This window comes from Dreissena polymorpha, chromosome 9 (assembly GCF_020536995.1).
Source record: "Dreissena polymorpha isolate Duluth1 chromosome 9, UMN_Dpol_1.0, whole genome shotgun sequence".
Lineage (NCBI taxonomy): Eukaryota > Metazoa > Mollusca > Bivalvia > Myida > Dreissenidae > Dreissena > Dreissena polymorpha.
This window is the reverse complement of record NC_068363.1, coordinates 87,690,949-87,714,935: the sequence shown is the minus strand read 5'-3', so window position 1 is coordinate 87,714,935 and position 23,987 is coordinate 87,690,949. Positions and strand designations below refer to the sequence as shown.

The 23,987-nt window shown below is 35.9% G+C and overlaps 1 protein-coding gene and 1 long non-coding RNA gene across 5 annotated transcripts in view; one reads left to right on the top strand and one right to left on the bottom strand.

Moving 5' to 3' along the window:
• LOC127844299 (anillin-like) overlaps window positions 1–23,944 on the bottom strand; it is a 76,005-nt gene extending 52,061 nt beyond the window's left edge. Inside the window, exons 1-12 of one of the 4 annotated variants that reach the window (XM_052374400.1) lie at window positions 23,803–23,944; window positions 18,068–18,200; window positions 17,555–17,674; window positions 14,871–15,030; window positions 13,725–14,097; window positions 13,249–13,429; window positions 12,131–12,414; window positions 10,082–10,278; window positions 9,521–9,677; window positions 7,965–8,066; window positions 7,440–7,593; window positions 5,888–6,150 (exon numbers count right to left, since the gene is read on the bottom strand). In XM_052374400.1, coding sequence (XP_052230360.1) covers window positions 5,888–6,150; window positions 7,440–7,593; window positions 7,965–8,066; window positions 9,521–9,677; window positions 10,082–10,278; window positions 12,131–12,414; window positions 13,249–13,429; window positions 13,725–14,097; window positions 14,871–15,030; window positions 17,555–17,674; window positions 18,068–18,200; window positions 23,803–23,820 — 2,142 coding nt within the window. In that variant the 5' untranslated portion in view covers window positions 23,821–23,944. Of the gene's footprint in view, window positions 1–5,887; window positions 6,151–7,439; window positions 7,594–7,964; window positions 8,067–9,520; window positions 9,678–10,081; window positions 10,279–12,130; window positions 12,415–13,248; window positions 13,430–13,724; window positions 14,098–14,870; window positions 15,031–17,554; window positions 17,675–18,067; window positions 18,201–23,621; window positions 23,752–23,802 lie in introns of those variants that run through there. The other 3 variants (XM_052374398.1, XM_052374402.1, XM_052374401.1) reach the window with 3 other exon arrangements.
• Window positions 19,911–21,064, top strand: LOC127844318 (uncharacterized). The gene is made up of 2 exons (XR_008032669.1): window positions 19,911–20,353; window positions 20,725–21,064. It is a non-coding gene; the product is annotated as an uncharacterized LOC127844318 (long non-coding RNA).
• Window positions 23,945–23,987: the final 43 nt, after the last annotated feature.

Here is a 23,987-nt window from a genome sequence, read left to right as displayed (position 1 = left end):
CTTAAAACATTTTGTAGAAATGCTCTGTATGTTAAATAATGACTGTAAGAATGTGTTCCCATCAACTCTGACATCAAAAGTAAACAGTGTTCTTGAGTGTTAAAAGAAGTTAGTAAGTAAGAAGAAAGTTCCTGGTTTTGAAACTGTTGAACAATTACTGAGAAATGACTTTAATAATGTGTATGTAAGCAAGAGATGTGTTTGTCAGAAACACAATGCCCCCTACTGAGCCGCTTTGAAGCCATATATTTGACCTTTGACCTTGAAGGATGCCCTTGACCTTTCACCACTCAAAATGTGCAGCTCCATGAAATACACATGAATGCCAAATATCAAGTTGCTATCTTCAATATTGAAAAAGTTATGGGCAATGTTTAAGTTTTCGGACGGACGGACGGACGGACGGACTGACAGTTCAAAAACTATATGCGGTCCTTTGGGGAATAATAATGATGGTTAGAAGCTAAAAGTATTCATCCAACTATGTTTTGAAAAAGACCTAGATTAATAAATAAATGTTGTAATTTGAAATTCATATGACAAATATCCATGTGATATGCCCGTTTCCTTACATCTGATGTAATTTTAACCAATTTTGTTCAATAAAATACTTATAATATTCTACTAAACATCCAAGCTTATCCTCCATTTTCAATGATATGAATAATAAAGACATTTTTTTACAAACTGTCTACAAAATGTAGAACAACAGAATAATCATCAGATTAGTTTTCACGATATATTTTATTTGACCATAAAGTAGGTCAAACGTTCTTTTACCATAAACACAATAAACATAAATTCACAAAATGGTTACATTTTTTAATGGAAGTTGTCAAGACATGAGGAAACTGTCAACAAATATGGTTATTTTATTGTATTTTTTTTACATATAAGTATGCTCGTCATAGTAATATATCAGGTTTACGACAATCCAATGGCTTCCTTAATCATGTTGTTTTCAAACCAGACAGAAAGAGACCTACAAACATACTGTGCAAGACGTAATACAGCTTTTGTCATTTTTCAAGACATTGCTATCTATATATTTTTGTCAATCTAAGTTGTGTTTAAGTTAAGAAAGAAAATGAAAGAAAATCTTGATGCATTTGCAAAAACCTTGACAATATGCACTGTAGCACATCAAAATATTATGTAAAAGTTTGTAAAACAAGAGCTGACTCCATCGGAAGACATATGCCCCCGAAAAACGCTTTTTCGAAACCTAAACGCTGACCCTAAGTTCAAGGTCAAAGGGGGTCAAAATTTAACTGGTTATCAAACTTGACCTAGATTTTATGGCTTAACGCATTTTCATGAAGATTGGTGAAGATCCAATCACAATTGCTTGAGTTATTGAGCGAAAACGAGAAAAAACCCAAGTTTTTGATGATTCAAGGGCAGTAACTCAGGAGTGTCAAAGCCAATTTGGCTTATTATGTAACTTGACGTAGATCTTATTGCCTAACACATTTTTATGAAGTTCGGTGACGATCCGATGACAATTACTAGAGTTATTGAGCAGAAACGCAAATTTTTTATGATTCAAGGGCCATAACTCAGAAGTGCCTGGGTAAATTTGGCTGATTATCAAACTTAACCTAGATTTTATGGCCTTACATATTTTTATGAAGTTTGGTGAAGATCTGATGACAATTGCTTGAGTTATAGGAAACGAGATAAAACTCAATTTTTTGATGATTCAAGGGCCGTAACTCAGGAGTGTCTTGGTCAATTCGGCGGATAATCAAACTTGACCTAGATCTTATGACCTTACACATTTTCATGAAGTGTGGCGAAGATCCTATGACATTTGCTCAAGTTATTGGGCGGAAACGAGAAAAAACACAATTTTTCGATGATTCAAAGGCCCTAACTCAGGATTGTCTGGGTCATTTCGGCCGATTATCGAACTTGACCTAGATGTTATTGCCTTACACATTTTCATGAAGTTTGGTGAAGATCTGATGACAATTGCTTGACTTATTGAGCGAAAACTAATCCGGACGGACTAACTAACTAACGGATGGTGCGATTTTAATATGCCCCCAGAACCGCTGGTTCGGGGGCATAAAAAGAAAACTGTTTAAACAATTGGTGAGTCAGTCGACTCAGTGCAAACTGCTAATGGCTCTGAGCAAATATGTGTCGTGTCGAACGAGGAAGGGTTATTTCAAATTAAAAGAACTAAAACAAGAGCACCGCCTTGCGGGTGCAGACCGCTCATCTATTTTCTTTTTAAAGGTGAAGGGACTCTCATTTTCAATCACAAAGGAGGGAGGAGTGGAGTGAAGAGGGGTGTATAGTGTGGGGTTGTGGACATTTATTACATTATCTTCCAAAAAAGCGAAAAAAAAAAAAAAAAAAAAAAAATCGGGGGGGGGGGGGGGGGGGGGGGGGGGGGGGGTTGGGGGGGGATGGGCGATGGGAGGGGGGTGGGTTTGGGTGCGATGGTTGGACGGTATTTCAAACATAACAGTTTTAAAAAAAAATGGGAGGGGGGGGGGGGTTATTTATAGTGTGAGGGTGTGGTGGTAATTTGTGAGATGATCTTAAAAAAAAAAAAATTGGGGGGGGGGTGGGGTGGGTGGGGGGGGTGGGGGGTATAGTGTGAGGGTGTGGTGGTCATTTGTGAGATGATCTTAAAAAAAAAAAAAAAAAAAAAAAAAAAAAATTAGGGGGGGGGGGAGGGGGGGAGGGCACGGGGGATGGTTTGGGTGGAGTCTATTGTGGTATGTCAGGTAAGAGTAGTTTCATCAAAGTATCAATCAAATCTAATCATAAATAAAGAAGTTATGGCAATTTTAGCAAAATTTAATAATTTGACCTTGAGAGTCAAGGTCATTCAAAGGTCAAAGTAAAATTCAAGTTGCCAGGTACAGTAACCTCATGATAGCATGTAAGAATTTGAAGTTTGAAAGCAATAGCCTTGATACTTAAGAAGTAAAGTGGATCGAAACACAAAATTTAACCATATATTAAAAGTTACTAAGTCAAAAAAGGGCCATAATTCCGTAACAATGACAACCAGAGTTATAAAACTTGTCCTTTTACTGTACCCTTATGATAGTTTGTGAGTGTTCCAAGTATGAAAGCAATATCTATGATACTTTAGGGGTAAAGTGGACCAAAACATAAATCTTAACCAAATTTTCAATTTTCTAAGTTTAAAGGGCCCATAATTCCGTCCAAATGCCAGTCAGAGTTACATAACTTTGCCTGCACGGTCCCCTTATGATAGTTCATAAATCTTGCAAGTATGAAAGCAATAGCTTTGATACTGTAGGAATAAAGTGGACCTAAACACAAAACTTAATCAAATTTTCAATTTTCTAAGTATACAAAGGGCACATAATTCTGTCAAAATGCCAGTCAGAGTTACATTACTTTGCCTGCACAGTCCCCTTATGATAGTTAGTAAGTGTTGCAAGTATGAAAGCAATAGCTTTGATGCTTAAGGAATAAAATGGACCTAAACACAAAACTTAACCAAAATTGTCAATTTTCTAAGTATAAAAAGGGCACATAATTCTGTCAAAATGCATGCCAGAGTTATCTAACTTTGCCTGCCCAGTCCCCTCATGATAGTAAGTAAGTGTACCAAGTTTGAATGCAATAGCATTGATACTTACTGAGAAAAGTGGAACTAAACGCAAAACTAAACCAAAATTTTCAATTTTTTAAGTATAAAAAGGGCACATAATTCTGTCAAAATGCACGCCAGAGTTATCTAACTTTGCCTGCCCAGTCCCCTCATGATAGTAAGTAAGTGTACCAAGTTTGAATGCAATACCATTGATACTTTCTGAGAAAAGTGGACCTAAACGCAAAACTTAACCGGACGCCGACGCCGACGCCAAGGTGATGACAATAGCTCATAATTTTTTTTCAAAAAATAGATGAGCTAAAAATACTTCTCTAAATTGTCCTTGAATGTTTTAGTATTGAAATATTGAGATGTTTGGAATTGTACTATATGTAAGCACTTGACATTATTGCAGTTTATTTGTTTAATGTAGTATTGACTTATTCAAGATTTTCACCATTTAAATGTACATGTTGTGATGTTATGCTTTTCGACAATTTAGATAAGAAAAAACAACCCAAATTGTCACTTTTTCAATGAAAATTAGGGAACTATACCCATTTCTGATCAACAAAATAATGCTTTTATTGTAATGTACAGGAAAAATGCCATCAGTATGCCAAATTTCAACTTTATACCATGTATAGAAATAAAATACAGAAAAATGAAACCTTAAATTATAAAACTCAGGTCTGCGAATCGACAAACAACTTGAAAGCTTTATATAAGGAAAAAATTCACCAAAATGGCTATTTTTCCGAAGTTTCAAATTACCATAATTTTGAAAGTACCAGTAGTTGAGATTAATAATTCAAACTGATCTGAGCAGGATTAAATGAGATCTTTAAGAGTACTTAAGAAGGAAAAAGTTGCTGACTCTTTATAAACTTGAACGCAAACAAAATCCTAGAATATATACACATTACTGCGTAACAACAATCAATCATAAATTAAATGTCTGCACTGAGAAATAAGCCATGAGAGCTTCCTTGAAAAACATACCCGACACTTGTAAAACTTAAAGCATTCAGATCTAGGCCCTTGTTACACACAAGAGTTGATCAATTCAAACATTGTACAATTCTGCGAAGTACTGGTACTGTGTGTAAGTGAAATCTTTAAATTGGGAAAATTATGGGTCTTTCTAATAGCTTGGTACATAATTGCATTTACCCATCTAAATATTCTTTAAGACGCCTTTCTGCTGAAATGTTCAGATTCAGCACTCAGTTTCTTTGTTCCTCTGCAAATGATGAGCTTTTAGAACAAAATCAACGCAACTGATAGTGCTGCAACAATACGCCTAAAACCGTATTGCAAAATATTGTCAGTTCAAAAACCCGTATTGCAATATATCGCAATATATTGCTAACTTGCACCAAAATTATAACTTGCCAATTACCCGATAATCCCGTATATTCCAGTTTTAAAGCACATTTTGGTAAATATTTACTATATACCGATAAATGTGCTCAAGAATAACAAGAAACACAAACATTTGCAACTTTTCTTAAGTATCAAATACATTTTGGCATTTGTTAAAGATTTATTTAAAGATGTGATGAAATAACGTCCAACCCGGGCGTTCATTCCACTGAACACGCGTAATTCACCTGACGTGATGTTCCCATTTTATACAACACAAAATACACCCATACTTTCCATGCGACGTCCTACATGTTTGTATAATTTTCGCGCGCTTTTTATTGAGACAAAGAATAAAGCACTTTTTATTTGACGCTATAATTTTTTATTGTCGCATTAGCATTAAAATTTTAAAGCGTATTTCCGAAATTTGGATTACACATTTTATAATGCTCAATTCAGAATCGAACGAAACATTGACAGCTGTGCGCAATTAATTCAACGAAAATCTGTTCAAAAGCATCGAACGAATGCCCCGATGTAACAACGTAACTCCGTATAATATACTTTTCAGAATGCTATTTTTACGAAAAAAAATATTTACACTGCTTTGTTTTGTTTACCTTGTTATCATTATTTAGGATGGCTTTTCTGGACGAAAGGTGAATGAAATTTTGTAAAATTTTCGTACCGGTATGATGAAAATCGTATCGCAATACAATATGCGGATTGCGATATATACCGATATGCCGGTATATTGTTGCAGCACTAGCAACTGATCTCATTTTGAGGAATATTTCAGATAGTCTGCGGGATTTTTTTTCAAAATATTGATTGCAAAAATATATTGAACAGGAAAATTATAAATAAATAAAAAATCGCTTGGAAAACCCATCAGTGAGCAAACATAAGCAAAAAATTACACCAGCTGCATACCTGATCATCGGTCCTTTCCTGGCTGTCTTGACTGTCAAAACTCGAGTTCGTATCCTGGAACTGCACCTTCTTGAGGCTTGAGCTCGACTGCTGCTTGACGACTGGTTTCTCCTCCTCATCGCTGCGTTTGGAAACCAGTCTATAAATGCTGCTTGGTTTCTTGGTGGCCGACGAGGGCTGGCGGTCTTTGGGGTTAACTGGGTAGGAGGAGGCGCCCTCGTCTGAAAGTTCAAACCCCATCGCCTGAAGCTTGCTGTTAAAGGCTGGGGAGAACAGGGAATGAACGATGGGTTAGCGTGAGCATGCAAAGAAAGTGCAAAATGGGTTGAAAATTAACAAGAGGTGTCTCCATAGGATGACATATGCCCCCGATAAATGCTTTGATAGAAGTTACGAGCATTTTTCGAAACCTAAACGCAGATTTTTGAAACCTAAACGCAGACCCCAAGTTCAAGGGGTCAAAATTTGTGTGCGTATGGAAAGGCCTTGTCCATATACACATGCATACCAAATATGAAGGTTACATCTGAAGCTACATAGAAGATATGAGCATTTTTCAAAACCTAAACGCAAAGTGTGAGGGACAGACGGACAGTGTGATCACTATATGCCCTCCTTCGGGGGCATAAAAAGAAGTAAGCAAGTTATGAAGGAACAAAAGTAAATTTATCTGATTGAGAACGAAGTGCAAAATAGGTGAATTATGTGAAAATGTATGAGAATTCGACCAGTTGTAAGTAACCTAGCTTACTTAACCATTTAAAAGAATGAATACTGGAGAAGCCATGCATATTGAAGTAACATATCAAGATTTCATTTAAAGAAAGAATATATTGTATTTTAGAAAATATAAAAAATATTACCATTTTAAAAATTGTAGTTAAGAACAACCATGCCTAACTAATTCCAAATTTCATTTAAAATCTATTAGAAAAAAAACATGGCGACCCCACATGTTACAAAAACATATTTCCTTCATCATAATGAGTGCATATAACTGCATGCATATAGTGTAAACTGGAGAATTAAAGACAGAAAACTTAGTCGGTTAGTGTTTGTATAACTTAAAGATTTAATGTAGCGAATGCAGTTTAACGAAAGAATGAATAACACAATTTTATAGTTCTATTTTTAAATAGGTCACAGCGTCAAAAACGCATTAACCCCAAAAATTATCTGGAGCTCTGATCTAAAGAGAAGTCTTCAAACAAGCTTGCTTTATCCAAATTTCACCTTCGTCCATGCAAACTAATTTATCGACACCACCTGTTTGCAACCACCCTTACCCACCAAAATGCCATGCCTCATTCTTAGAACAAGGATTTGTGTTGGAGAAGTGGGGGTTGGGGTGTAAGACAGAACTCCATTTGTTATTGATTCAACAGAAAAATTACCATATTATTCTCTGACAATTTTCATCCGATACTTAGCAAACTTGCAGCCTGAACATTGCATCATTACTGAAATGTGTGTTGCAATTAAACCTTTAGGAAACTATAGTGTTTTTCACAATTTCCTTGAATGATGCCCCTCAGACTTGTCTTGTCCTTACCGTCTCTTGCCTTGTCCCTAATCGTCTCCCTTTTCTGACTCTTTGGGTCCAGATTACCTCCCTTGGCTTCTAGATTACCTCCCTTGGCTGCCCCACGGGCCGAGGGTGCAGGAGGAGCAGGGGGTGGAGCAGTGTTGTTTTCCTCTGCACTTGACTGTGTAGATATGAGACACCAAATAGATAATTGACGACCATGTTATAAAACAAAGTTTTGTCTAAAAAAATCAGAAAGTGTTGATAGTAACAAAAAGTCTATTAAAATAATGAAATTTTATGTTGAATAAAATTTGCATCGAAATAAAACTTGACAAAAAAATAGAAAATAAAAAATTAAAATTGCTCTTTAGTTAACACGTATTGTTTTTAAATGAGCAAACATAGCAAATCTGTTTTGAAAACAGCCATAACAGTGGCAAGAATGTCTGATGTAGCTGTGTATGGATTTTTTAGTGGTTTTCATTTCAATTTAAAACATTTAGTGCCAGATGGTTAACCCAATGCCCTAAACAAGCAGGACACAAATACCTTTGTCTCAAGGACCCTGTCATCCTTGAGTATTCCATTCTGGTACCGATTATTGAGGGCATTCACCTCAGCCATCCTTTCTTGACGGAGCTTGTCTGCAAGCTGCAATACAATAGAATTGTATGCCTTAAAACCAAATAAATACTTAAAATCAACAAATATTTCGTAAGATAAATTTAACCCTTACAAAATTTGTGTTCCTTATAGCAATAGCCGAAATTTCAACGTTAGATCTGGTCTGGTATCATAGATTTAACAAGATGCAAAATGCTCATTTTTATGTTTTGTGTGACAATTTATTCCATATGCATTTCCCGCCACGATATCCGAACATTTATGAGTGAATGCGAGATTGGCGTCTGGCAGCATCGGAAGCATGACATAGTTCTCCCCAAATCTATGTTTCCATACCACATCTAGCGTTGAAATTTTGACTGTTGCCATAAGAAACACTGATTTTTTATGGGTCAACTTAATTTTACGAAATAGTCGTAGATTTTGAGTATTGATGTGGACAATATTGCGGTGTACTGCCACACTGACTAACATTACTGTGATAACGTTAGCATCAAACACATTTTTGACAGGGTACTAATCATTCTATTAGAGAAGCCAACAACCATAAAGTAGACAAAAAGTAACTCAAGCAACATTTTATGATAATGATGCCGCTTTTAACTCTTCAACGGCAGAGGTCATGAAACTATGGTTAAACTAATTTGCTTATTTCCCTTAACATAACGTTAAAGTGCCCCATCTCCAGGCAGGGGAGTGATTCAGAAACACATCAGGGGAAAATATGTAACACACCTGACAGGGTTTACAAACTGACAAGAGAACAATTTCTATAGATATTCATGCATGGAACAGATGAATTTATTTATATACAGCAAGTTTACAGACAATAACTATGTTAGACTATTTTGGTATTGAACAGGTGGAAATCAGCTGAAAAGAGGAGAAATAACAACCCTACCCAGTGCTGTTTTCCTTCTTAGAGAACATCAGTGTTTCACAAATTTGAGAACTTCGTGACTAAAATGTTCCCTATTTTTACAAGTGTGTGACTGATTTTTTTCCACAATTTTGAAAAGGTCCAGGCTCAATTTTCACAATTTCGAATTTTTCCCTACTCGTTTGTGTGTAAATATTGAGGAGTCAACGGCAAATACACAGAGAATGGAAAAACAACAGCAGCTGCCAAGGGTGAAACAAAGCCCCCAAGTCGCCCTACCATGTCAGTCTTCCTGTGCTGTACCTGCTCCAGTATCTTCTGGTGCAGTGATCTGGTGCCCCCCACACCACCAGATTAAGACTTAACACATGTGCGTAGTGTTGTCACAGATAAGCCTGTGCAATCCCCACAGGCTAATCAGGGAAGACACTTTCCACTTTCATAGTATTTTTTGTTTTAAAGATGTCTCTTCATTACATAGAAATAATCCAGTTTCGGCTGAAAGTGTTGTCCCTGATAAGGCTGTGCAGACTGCACAGGCTAATGATGAGAATATTTTACACACATGGATTAAGCCCTGTTTTCCCACAACAAGGCTTACCATGTCAGTCTTGCTATGCTGGACCTGTTCCAGTATCTTCTGCTGCAGTGATCTAGTGGCCCCGCCCACCCTCCCTGTGGGGGAGGCTGCCTGGGGACTGGGCACACGCACTGTGGGGGACTGACCCCCCACCTTGCTGGGGGACCTCACAGGCGACCTGGGACATGTTGGTAAACAATGTATATTTATTGTGTTTTAACACAGTTTTATACTAATTTATAATTATACTTTAGAGAGTATTGTTTTTCCAGCCACATATTGTACACTGTCTCTTTAATTTCTTACAAACTTATTTCTGGCCATTCTTGAGAAATGCAATATGGAGATATGGATTTTGTTTCCCAAACAGTCTACTGATTTGGGAAAAACTAATTTAATGTAACTCTTTATAAAAATTTAAATTATAAGAACAAAATCATATAAATTATACATAAATATTTTTGAGAGGTAAATTTAGGTATAATAATTTTTTGGCAAATCAGGATTTTTTTTTACATTTTGCTTTGGGAATAGGTCCATTTAACAGACCCCTAGATATGGCCGACAAAAGGCCTACTGTACCTTGCAGCGCTATTATTAGGGGCTGGAGGTCTAGGTGGGAGTCCCTCGACTGCTTTCCCACGGCCCATCTGTGAGGCCCTCTCCTCAATTGACTCCTTAAAGCTCTTCTGAGGAGTGAGGCCCTTGTTTGGGGTCCCCGTCGGTTTCCAAGTAGGCCCCTTGTTTGAACCGGGGTCCACTTTTTTGATGTTGCTAACCTGTCAAGCACAAACAAATGTGTCAGTCTTTCCGGGTCTTTTCCTTATCATTTTGGGAATCTGACCAATACCCAGGGGTTTTTTTTAGAAAGAGGGGAAGACGCTGGACGCTGGGTAAAAGGGGAAAATCAAGCGCGAAAGAGACATATTTTGGGAAAAAATAAAAACTGTTCATTTCAATGTCTATAACTCACCTACAGACTTAAGGGTTTTTTTAAGAAAAAGAGGCATGTCTCTGGCCTTTTTGTTCTTAAACACATGAACAAGTATGATGTTAAAGTCAAAGTCCTAAATAAAGTTGCAGGTGTAGATCTAATAATGGGAAATGTTTTCAACTGGGGCCGGGGAACGATGTCAATATTATGATTTCAATTTCATTATGAATGGGTTGACGATCTAGATCAGCTACAGTATTGGAAGGGAAAGGTGCGGCAGTTGCCGATTGTCTACTTTCACTTTCACAATAATCCGACAGAATTAATCGATGTTGATTACATGTACCTCCGAATCCTGCTGGGTTTCAACGGTTTTTGATGATTCATTCTTAAAAAATGCGCTAACTCAATTAATATTTTCCGAGTCCGAACGTTTTATTTTGTTTGTGTATGAACGCCAATTGTGAGACTTTTTTCTGTTTTAACGTTTATATCTTGGCTTTCACATAACCCGGATGAAAATTCGACTGGTTTCCGGTAATTAATTGACGAAACACCCTTCTCGCGCAAGACAGGAATCCAGTAAAATAGTCACATGATTAATACGATTAGTTGCCCGGTTTCCATGACGTAATTTAAGAGCTATATATAGAATCACTGGGATTCCCAGATTTGAGTGTCCGTCGGGAGAGAGAGAGAGAGCGAGATCGTTGTACATAGTACATATTGGATAAGTGTCGACTTCCCAAAAGAAAAAAAACATTTCTTTGAGGGTAAAATATTATATTTTGGTGAAAAATTATATTTTTGGAGGGGAAATGGTATTTTTAGGGGAAAAATTCTGGTAGGGGAAGACGCCGAATATCGGCGTCACTTTCTAAGTAAAAAAAAAACCTGAATACCTGTGAAAAAGGAAATTTTGACATAAACTATATAATTCCAAACATAAACATATCAGTAAAATGGATATTGTAACTTCAAACTCTTTATTTGTTGCGTTTGTGTTTAGATAAAAAGCTATTTAAAAAAAAAAAAAAAGATTACCCATGAAGTGTTTGTTAAGATGCAAAATTGTAACTGAAGATCATACTTAAGACACCAAAGCACTTGTTTTAAAAGGAATCCGCTCTCAAGTATCTTTATAAGACTAGGCTTTCAATGCAATCGTGCTTTAAAAAAATAGGTATAAACCAAACAAAAAATTCGCACAACTTATTCACATTAACTCAGAGGCTGTTCAGGTGCTGCTCTTAAGAATCTTAGAATTTGAAATTAAGCTTTTAAAACTTAAATCAAGTAAGAAATATCTTTAATTTTATTTCATTTTCTAAGAGACTATTAACCAGAAACAATAGATGTGTTTGTCAATAACACAATGCCCCTTACTGTGCCGCTTTGATTTATTTATTTTTCATTTGGCAGGTACAGATAATTATCTCCCTTTAAAGCTTATTACTTCCCTTGGATTTGTTTTTTGACCTTTGACTTTGAAGGATGACCTTAACCTTTCACCGCTCAAAATGTGCAGCTCCATGAAATACACATGCATGCCAAATATCAAGTTGCTATCTGAAGCGACATAGAAGTTACGAGCATTTTTCGAAATATAAACGCAAAGTGTGATGGACAGCCTGATCACTATATGCCCTCCTTTGGGGGCATAGAAAAGCGTATCTAAGTTAAGGGTCAACAATCACCTGGTTTGACGATGACATCGTTTCCCACGCAGACATTCTGTCATTCACAGAGTAAGCGGTAGGCTCCTCCTCTCGCGCAGGCTTGCTCTTGGCGTCCGCCTCCTTCCAGCTGGCCCGGATATCGGACACAGGTTTGGCAGCAGGGTCATTGTCCGGCAGGTAACCTTGTGACCCGGCAGCCTGCTGCACATGGCTTGGCGTGGTGATCTGCCGTTGACCTTGTGGTGGCCTCCTGGCGGGCGTGCTGTCTGCTTTTGGGGTCTGTGTGACACGCTGTTCCCATCCTAACATGGCAAATCAGAAAACGCTTAATATAAATTATAGAGTATAATATATAAGGTTTACAATAATAGCTATTTAAATAATCGATTGTTAGTCAGAAAATACTGGACTAAGAAATGGATAAGCAGGACGCTTTTATTCAACACAGACAGGAATGTTTTACCATACACAGGAGGAATATTTGATTGAAAATGGTTGTATGTGGTTTGTTACGTCTTTGTAATAAAACATTTTACTTATTTAAGATCAGTTGTGCTAAGCATGTGGCTGTTCCCATCCTTACAAGGCAAACCAGGAAACGCTTACAGGGTTGCAATTATTATAAATTACTTGCCGATCAAAAACATAACTAAGAAGACGTGTACTATGACATAGCCTTTGACTATTCTTCTGCTTTGATGAAAAATGAACATTTTCTGTAAGACACTTAACATAATGACCGCATACTGAAAAATAATCATTATTTGTGGAACATTATTTTTTGTCTATTTCACAGATTGACTGATTCCAACTTATACATCATGTCCGATGTTTAAAAAAAATATGTTTGAAGACAGATTTAGAGTAAGAATGAAAAGACATCAATATGCGACGTTATTCACACACACACATCCTTTGTTTCTCAACCAGGTACTGCACAAAGAGGGGTACATATCACCCTGTACTTAGCTGACCTTTGAAATTTCCTGTAAAAAGTTCATGCCGTAAAGCTGTATCATTACCATTAACCTTGTTTAGGTTGAATAGTAAGGATTAGCGCTAATGCTTAACATCATGAGGAGTGTCTATTTGGTGTTTTTCAGGGAAAAGCAAATGAACCAAACAACTTCTATTACCTGCAAACCTCTCTGACAACGGAGTTTCAGTAGGATCTTTTTCCTTCGGTTTACTCGGGGTGCCTGCAGCTTTCTTCCACGTGGCGAGCCTGTCGGTCACAGGCTTCTCAGTGGGCTCGTCTCCTGAGGTTGAGTCATCGGCTCGCTTGTTCACCGGCTCCTGATTCACCATGGTGCGCACCTGTATACATGTAGCAGATGATGATGATGACCATGTTGTCAGGATATTTAATTAATGACAGTAAATGCTTCCACTTGATGTTATAAATGATACCGTTTTGAACATTTTAGAAGAATTATTCCATTTTATCCTATATACTCATTAATTATTCATACATACATTAACCACATATTAAAAATTAATGAATCAGCTGAGTTTCTAATGATGACAACATTAATTTGCCATAAAATATGAAGCACACTTTCATCAAATAAAAAGAAACATTCTATTTCACTGACTACAGTTAGCATCTTACATGGTGTGTGAATTTCGGAGAGGCGACATTCTGCGGCTGCTGAAGGTTTACTGTGTGGGTGCTCACGTGGGGCGAGCCCACGGGTGCCCTGGCAGGGGATCTAGCCCGCAATGGGGATGGGGCCCGTGGGGGTTTGGCGGGAGGCATGTCCTGCAGGGGCGGAGCCATGGGAGGTGCAGGGGCCTGCGTCTTCTTTGGAGATGGGGCTGGGTTGGAGCCATTGCTGTTGTTTCTTTTAGGGCCCTGGTAAAGCTCGTATTCTTTTTGTGGTGAGCTCACATGTCGGTCTTTGGCATCAAAGTTATGGTTATTTGGTGGCACCCCGTCGTCACGTTTTGGAGGCTGCCATTTGGTCTTTTTCTCTTCCTCTTTCCTGAAGAATTTGATCTCTTGTTTAATACAGAATTCATTAAATAACACAACCATGGATAATTATGATGATGAAGGATCTGTATGGGATTTGTAATTGGCGATATGTATGAAGCAAATGCACATATGCCTTCAGGGCTTTTTTTCCTTCTTTGGGACCCGCCGAAAATCGGCCCTTTCCCCTCAGATTTTTTTTCCCCTCAGCAGGTAAATTTTCCCCAGACTTCATTTTTTTCCCCTAAAAAAAAAAAAAAAAAGATTTTTTTTTTTTTAAACTTTAAATACATAAGTTAACCTGATCCAGTGTAGAAAATACAACATATTGCATAATTAAATTATCTGTTGCCTTGATTTTGTTTTAAAAACAGCAAAATATGTTGAATTGATTATTTAAGACTTTCCTTATTTTCCCCAAAATCCGGCGTTTCGCGTGATTTTTTCCCCCAAAATCCGGCATTTTGCGCGATTTTTTCCCCCTCAAAAAAGGCCAGGCCCTTTCCCCAAAATCAGATAAAAACCCCTGGGCCTTAGTCAGGGGTGTAAAGATGTGTTAAAAGCAACTTGCCCTTAGGGGCAACTAGTTGACAAAACCAGATGACCCTTACTTACTTTATAATCAACTTAAGTTTAAGATGCAGCAATCCGTACTAGTCCATCAATAAAAATGATGACATGTTTATAATCAGGTAACTACTTTACTGTTAACAAGCACACAATCGTTAACACCAAAATTACTTGATACTACTGGGTATTCTGCATTCACTGTCAGGTATTTACTTGATTCGTGGGTGCGACATGTCACACTCAAACTCGTCAAGATCTTGAGCCAGCTTCGCAAAGCGAGACTTGATTGCAGCCGGTGACTTTGTTGGATTATGGTCGGTTTCCATTGCAACAGGACGGCTTCTGTTTTCCTTCATGTCGCCATCATTGGTACCTAGAAGTAGGACATGTAGCAGGGTGTTATTTTAGGATTTGGGATGAATTTGAAATAATTGATTCTGGCTGTCAATAACAAAAGTTTAGAAAAAAGTTTAATACCGTAAGTTGTCATGTATAGCAGGGTTTTTTTTGGCCCGATTTTATAGCCGAAATTCGGCTATGTTCCCAATCCCAAAAAGTATACTTTTTTCCCAAAATGTGGCAAAAAAATTCCCAATTTACAAAAAAAAAAAATTTTTTTTTTTTTTTTAGAAATAAGTGTCTAATGTGTATTTTATCTCAATTTTAATTCAATTACCTCAAACAAAGTATTATGTGATTTATTTCTTTTAATTTGAATGATTATAAAGAGTTATATCAAATTAAGTACAGTAGATTCCACTTAATTGAATATCGGATAATCAAATAATTCGGTTAATTGAATAGAAATTGAAAAAACCAAACCATTTGCATCTCTTCCCGTTGGAAAAACTCCACATATTCTGACAGCAAATATGGCGTATTTCGGTTAAGTGAATAACCAATTTTTTATTACACACTATAATCGACACTTTAATCCAGCAAAGAATTTCACACATCTCCAAGTATACGCATCGTATCGATGATTTTGACAGACACGCTCAATTGACTGCCTTTGTTTTCATTTCACACCATGCATGTATGCAGCGTCTGTCAAGCGTCACGTGACTAACAGGTGTAGTATGCGAGCAAGTACAATGCAAACACTGGAGTCTCCGGTGTGCAGTCAGGTGCAAACTTTCGAATGCAAACTGTCGAGTAACACACTTCAACAGTTTGTTGTCACTTAGAAACAATTAAAGACTGTGTTGCTGATTAGAAACAAACTGTTGACGTGTCTTGCTCAACAGTTTGCAATAGGTGATGGAATGTTACACTATATTCTCAGTTTGTGTTTATCAACCTACACAACTGCGTCACAGTAAATTATATCTAAACATGATGTCGAACAATTGCAAACGCGCACATTTGTCAAAACATTGCAGTCTTAACACTGCTGCTCATGTTTTCACAATAACCAAAATTTAATTCCAGTATTGACCAGATTTTCTGGTAAATCAGCACACAGTACATTATCTGTTTCAATACTAAACTACCTGAAAGAGCGTAACGTCAAAGATACAGCATTTTCCTCGCTACAAAGTTTTCCTTCGACAGTGTATATACACCACGCTAATTTTCGCGCGCTTTTAACCAGGACAATACATGAGCAATAGATGTTGCTAGCGTAAGCGTTGGGTAAGCAATAAAATGAAAATGGGAAAAATCATTACACGCACCGTATGGCACGACATTGTACATTGCTGCATAGTTTTCGCTAGCTTTTTGTTGGGGGCAAAGGAAATACATGTGGACGTTTTATTTAAAGCTAGAAAGTGTGTTTTGGATTACAAAATTTGTATTCTCATTTGGGAATTCAACAAAACATTTATATCATATTTATAATGGATTCAATATTTAATTCCAATATTAACTTTTTTTAAACGCTTTATGTGTCGAAACGATGTTTTGATTATGCATGAAAAGCACAATTTCCAGAAGGATTACACCTGGTTAGTGATATAACGGATTCCGTATAATTGAATACTCCGGATAATTGAATATTTGGACGTTACAAATGGGTTATTCAATTAAGCGAAATCTACTGTATTTCCCTTATCTGTGGACTTTTCGTGTGGTAAAAAAGGCTAATAAATTTATTTTCCCAATTTCATGAAAATGCCGGTAAAATTCCCAAATCCAAAGCCATGGGCTATCTTCCCAAAAAGTGGGAAAAAAACCCTGTATAGCATGCAGTTTTTTTCCTCAAAATTTCAAATGAACAAGAGATGTGTTTGTCAGAAACACAATGCCTCCTGTTGCGCCGCTTTGAAGCCATATATTTGACCTTTAACCTTTTACCACTCAAAATGTGCAGCTCCATGAGATACACATGCATGCCAAATATCAAGTTGCTATCTTAAATATTGCAAAAGTTATGACCAAAGTTTAAGTTTTGACACCGCTTTGAGTCATATATTTGACCTTGAGGGATGACCTTGACCTTTCACCACTTAAAATGTGCAGCTCCATGAGATACACATGCAAGCCAAATATCAAGTTGTTATCTTCAATATTGCAGAAGCTATTCATGATTGCAAAACTTTAACCAATGTTAAAGTTTTCCACAGAATGACAGAAAGACAGGCCAAAAACAATATACCCCCGATCATTCGATCCGGAGACATAAAAAGTTGGTGTGCGTTATTTATTGATGCAATACTATCCTGGCTGCAGCGACTAAATTGCAAAAAATTTATTTTGTAATCGTAATAGCCACCATTTTTGCATTCCAGAAATTTACACCATATTATTTTACAGACTATAGGGGTCGATGTTAAAACAACAAAAAGTCAGTAACAGCAGATATTACCGGGGTAACAACAGTTTTTTTACAAAACTTAAAACATTTGAATAAGATTCTCCCATGTCGTGGGCCCTGCCACCATAAAAATTAATACCTTCAAGAAGCTGCCTATCAGTTGCCAGACCAGCCATTCTTGACTGCACACTTTTGATAGCTGGGGTGTCAGACTTGCCATGACCATCTGCTTCCCATGTTCTCTGCCGTTTTGGGGAATCTGAATATTAATTGTTAGAAACAATTTTCATACCAATGCTAGAAATGTTAAAAAAATATAATAAAGCTTATTATTACTTATGAAATTATTTCTTGTATTAATGAAATGTATACACATAATGACATATACAAGAAAAAATTGAGTCAAGGACATTAATATAATACTGTTTATTAGATGATTGTTATAAGTTATAAATAATAGGGAGGGGGGGGGGGGGGGGGGGTTAACCAGCATATAACAGGTTGTAGAACACTTTTTTGGGACCAGTAAAACCTGACCTCATGATAAAACTCATAAAATCTTCAATATTTTGGCAACCAGTGATTTTGTTTTAAGTTTAATAGCCACAAAAATGACCACAGGATCATGTAAGGCAACCTTAAACTAATATACCATCTTCCACTGTTTTTTGCACAGGTTGGTTGGTTGTGTCTTCAAGGAAACGTTTCCGCGGTGCAGGGTCTGGAGTTTTTCCAAACTTCTGATCTAACATAGCCCTCCGTTGGCGAGTCCTCTCTATTATTCTCTGTTCAAAATAGATTTCAGGAATATTTTTGTACAAGTATTTTTAAGCTACATTTGATCATAGTTATCAGTGATATTTTTTGCCCAATTGGGAAAAAGTACTGGTACCAGCCAAATGGGGAAAAATTAGCATGAAAAAAATACAATTGGGAAAATTCGGATTGTGAAGTATTCAGATTGGGAATTGGTGTATTTGTGCTAAAATTACTTCAAAATTTAAATGTTAGTGTTGTCAATTTGTCAATATCATATTAACTTAGGTAGAAGCCGTAGAGCTGCATAGGGAAATGAACTAAATGTTGCATTTTATTTACCAAAAGTATTTTCTCCATTAGGAAAGTTCTGTTTTCCAATTCTTTATAAAGGAAAAAAAATGCTGGCAATACTAATTGTATTGTTGCTTGGTTATATTTATTATTTTGTATTGCAATTTAATTCTTAAGTATTTTCAAAACACAATATTTTTTAATAATAAAATAGTTAATTCTTTCTCTTTTTGCAAGACAATTTAAGGTTCATGTAGAGGCTTCATTTTGAAAAATGTGGGACCCCTAGCATTGAACTCAAATTTGACTAAAGGAAGAGTGCCACATTGAAAATGTATACATATTTGCTTTAAAGGATGTTTTTCCTTCAAACTGCTACCAATTTTGTACATCAACGTATCATAACATCCACAAAATCAATCAAAATACAAAGCGATTTTAACACTAAAATAAACATTATTTTCAAAAATCTGAATCATGTTTATTCCACGTATTTCGGCGGAAAATTATATAACTAGTGAATAATATCGACAGTGACGAGGGCAAGTTACGCTTAAATAGTAAAAAAAGTTTACATATCTAGAAATATCAAAACTCGAACACATGTCATTTCATCACCATGGGGGCAGCCATTTTTAAATTAATAAAATAGAAAGAAACATGCTAAAAACTCACTCATCGCCTAATTGACATTCTAAACGGTTGACGATGACAAATGCATTGGATTGTAATCTTTCCGTTGATGTTTGCAAACAGCACGATCAGACCTCATAAACACTCAAAAGAATAACTATGTAAGAAGCATTTCACCAATGTTTACAATCGCTGTCGAATCACACGACATATATTATTGCGCATAAAATAGTACGCTTACAGACTGATAGAAAGATCGATACGTAACTCTGTTCAATTCATCACGGTATTCTATTGTATAGATAATATATAATAATACATCGCTTAACAATCTAAAAGTAGAAATAATTCTTTTAAACGGAGTTTTTAATAACGAAAGTGAAAACAACGGAAGTTGGATGGATATTCTGTGAGATGCACTTCGGCTCCAGAAAAACAATACAAATAAACTAAAAAAGACGCGTGGGGGACAATTTTCAGCTGGATAATATTTGTAATAAGGTAAGTGATGATATCTCTACGTGGTCATTTCTATTATTTAGTGCGATCTCTTGCTGATTAATGTTAAAAGTTGTTTTACTAGTTGCCGCCCAACTGTCAAAATAAGTATTGTGTTTTCTCAGGTATGTGTATACACATACCCGTTTTTCTCACCACTGCATGTGGTTTCGACCGATTTGTTTTGCACGTTTTTCTACGGATCACAGCGATGGCCACGCTTTCAAAATGGGTAGAAGGAATAGAAATATAAAATCAATCGTTTTGCCAATTTCTTTTTATTCCTTTACAATTTTATATGTCGTCTGCACAGGGCTTTTTTTCCTTCTTTGCGATTGGCCGTGGACAGACATTTCACAATTTTGACACGGCCAATTCACAAACCTGACATGGCCGTGAATATTTACAAAAACGGCCGTTTTAAATCGTGAAAAACGGACTTTTTGTGCTCAAAACTGTCAAAAACGGCCATTTCGGAACAGAAATATAAGTTTCATAACCTCGTTTTTAATTCCGAATTCGCGAAAAACTGTCGACTCGCGTTACCGATGTTTGTTTGTTTTAATCGATTTTAAAGTGTTGTGTAACCGGTGAAACCGGCGTAAATAGTAAAAGCTCTGCCCAGCAACGTCACTATAAAAAATGGCGACGCCGAACGCTCTCTACTACACGAAGAAAATTAAAAAAAAACGCAAAATAATCCCGATTTATTTAAATTTGGGATAACAGTAAAGAAACAAAAGCTTTCTACAGAAGGGTAAGATTTGAAACATGCACATTGATAACATTATAAGGAAAGTCATTTGATAAAAGTGAAAGTATCTGCCGCGGCTTATGTATTGATGGAAGCTAGTCAAAACGGCCCCTAGTCAAAACGTCCCCTAGTATTGATGACCGAGACTTGTTATTCGTATCTGTTTACGATTGGAAATCTTGGTTAAAGTACATGTAATAATGTGGTTTTTTCATATATATTTTTTTCATTTAAATGCATATTCATGACACATATTCATGATTCAAACTTTGTATGTAGTCTATTTATGCTTTGTGAAAAAATGTGAAAAATAAAATAACTTGTTTACATTTCTTACAAAAGTACTGTTTTTCAATGTATACCTAATGTTTCAGATCAAATGACAACCTCCCAGGGAGATCATCATACACTGGCGAGGGTCAGGCTCACAGAACATGAAAATTATCATGAAGAAGGAATTTTCCTCTTCAGATTTTGAGAGAATTATTGACATTTTCAAGAGTAAAAAGAACAGAGTTCTAAAGCTGTAAAGTCCAGAACATGTCTGAGTTATGTGCTCTTGAAATGTTCTATGTTTATAAATGTTATTCCTGTGGTAAAGAATTGTTGGGACCAGGTATTTTAGTTGCATTTGGTACATGAATAATTTTTTGCAAATCAGATATATGTATATGTGTTGTTATTGTATCAAATACAGTATTCATAGAAGGAAAATATGCCTTTATTGCATTATTTAAGGAAATTTTGATAATATTCAAGTGTTTAACATGCTTTAGCTATGCTAATGCATTGAACTTTGAATTTCACAATTTAAAGAGTTCGCGACTCGTTTTTTCACAATTTTAAGAAGTTCGCGACTCAATTTTTCACAATTTTGAAAAGTTCGCGACTCAATTTTTCACAATTTTGACAAGTTCGCGACTCATTTTTTCACAAAGTGAGGGGCCAGGGCCGCTTCACAAAGTCAGGAAAAAAAAGCCCTGCTGCAATCTATTTCAATTTGAGATGGTTTAAATTTTGCAATTTGGTTGAGAGGTAAATAACACAATTGTTAAGCCTTTGAAATAGAATTGTGACTCTTATTATCCACCATACCTGGATTTTTAAAAAGTAGTTACGTTTTAGTTATTTTTAGAACTTTGTTTAGGATATTTATCCAAAAAAGGCAGTTGAATAAAAACTCATTTGTTGTTTTATGACAATAATTTTCTGTGAAATGTTGCTAACTTGATCTTATTTATGTATATAGCTTTGAATTTATTCAACTTAAGGTAGTGCATATCCTTCCTGACTTTAGATTGAGATTTTGTAAATTAGTGTAAAAATATATTGGTTTTAAACCAAAATATGAATAAAGCACACAAATATTGACTGTCAAAAATGTGTTTATGTTATTCTATCCGTCTTTAGCTTTAAAATGATATTTAATTTGACCATATTGTACCACATTCAATGAAGAAAAACCAAAGCGAAGTTTTAATGAATTTTATCCTCCCCATGAACCTTAAGAAGAAATGTATTCCAAAACATATTTCCTCAAGTTACCCCGTATTGAGCAGTTTAGGAAACAAGTAAACATCCGCATAGTGGATGTTACAGCGGGTGTTTATGGAACTATGGGCTTTGCGAGGTTAAACACAAGTGCTGTTAATTAAACAATTTTGACATGGATTTAACAGGAAAGAAAAAAATCTTTGAAGGTAAAGCGTTTATTGCTGCATAGTCTCATTTATAAGACGCGCAAAGAATTTAAAGATACTTTTTATATGGGCTAAATTCTTTGGAACGTCTCATCGTTGAAGGACCTTTTGTGTGGTGGAAACCAGAAAGTTTAAATTTTCATCAATTTGCGTAAAAATGCAAAATAACATTACCAACTCATTCAGTTTTAATTCAGAAGTCCATTTTTACATCAAATATCGTCGATTCGAAGTTAGAAAGGCATAAATTCTTCAGTTAAACTTCTGCTTAAATCTGCAAAACAATCACTGACCTGTAGCCATGTCATGAAACTGATTTAAATATGAACCAATCAGAAGAAGGCATTACGGTGTAATGTGTATGCGTAATTTTATTTAACATGAGCTTTTAACACTGACTTACCTAACTAGATCTAGTATGCTAATCTTTGTCGATTTAATAAGCATATGTTCAAAACAGATATGGTGCAGTTTCTATTCACTGTTCTAAGTTTCAGTGAGTGTTTATGCATGTCTTTTTCGCACCTCTGTCTGTGTTGTTTTATGTACTTACATTCTACGTTACATAGGACGGTATACTGTACGATCTGTATCAATCTTATTTATGTACAGTATAAAAATAAAAGATGTAATTTATTTCAGAACTTTTTAATTGTCAATTTAGAAAAAAAACAATGCTAAATTAATCCAGAAAAGTATAACATCGGTTTACTATGTAACGCGCTGCACCACAACAGACGAACGCAAACTGTATTTTACGCTGTTTAATCTTCCACTTTAAACCAGATGCTTTACATCGAGGTCGTGTTATCGATTTATATCTACACAGCGAGCGAATCGAGAGATATTGAAAAATTGAATAGTGGTTGGATTTAAATTGCTCAGGCGTGCAAAATTCAAAGTGTCATTACATAATTTTTACGGAACATTATCGAGAAATGAATTATCTACACAGGTATGTAAATATTATTGCAATCCGTTGATATTAAGTGTCTTATATCGGGGCTTGAATGTTGCGCACAAAATCCTTGCGCAACAATATAGACAAAGAAGGAAAAAATTTCAACACAAATCGAATGGTTCAGCCGTTGGACACTCCAAATATTACCTATCTAAAAAGTAGCTTAATACTTGAGAGCGTCAACAAGTTGGACTAATTGCTGCATTGTTTGAATTATTTCAGAAGTTCCCAAAAGGAAGGAAAATTGTGTCAATTTCATTCTTAAAGTGCATTACCTACAATTGAATACATAAAATAAGCACAAATACAGAACATATTTCATGCCAAAAGTCATGTAAATGAACATTTTACTTGGTTAAATGGGTTCAATGCATTAAAATAAACAAATGTTCACCATCCTCATCTTAAAGTCAACTTTTGTGAGTTGTTATCAACTTTAAACAAAACAATGTCAAAACCAAAAAAAAATATGTATGAGACTTAAAATAAAGAAGCTTGACTTTATTCAAATTATTGAAAACTTTCCAAATGCATATTTCGCCTTTCCATTAGAATAATATTGGACAGTTGATTAATAAAAGCTTTAATGTAATTGTTTTTTACAAACTACCTCGCTTTCGTCATCCATGTGTTAAAATTATCATAACACTCAGTTTTAAAAACAATGTCAACTCATTCCTTCAAATATCAAAACAAGAAAACGCTAATTTATTTTTAGAAATGTGTACAGTATTTAATCTGTTTAACGGTAAATCAATTGCGTAATAAATTGAGCTCTTGGTAATTCTCACCTCTGTGTCTGGATCCATTGTTCACCAACTCCACTTACACGGGTATTTTCAAAAATTACCGGTGCTTTTGAACCTTTGTGTTGACCTAATTTGTTTGAAACTGGCGGTTTAAAATAACGTTGTGTATCGGGACAGATGCACGTGACCTACGCAGGCGCTCATTGAATATAGCTCAGCGGTATCAC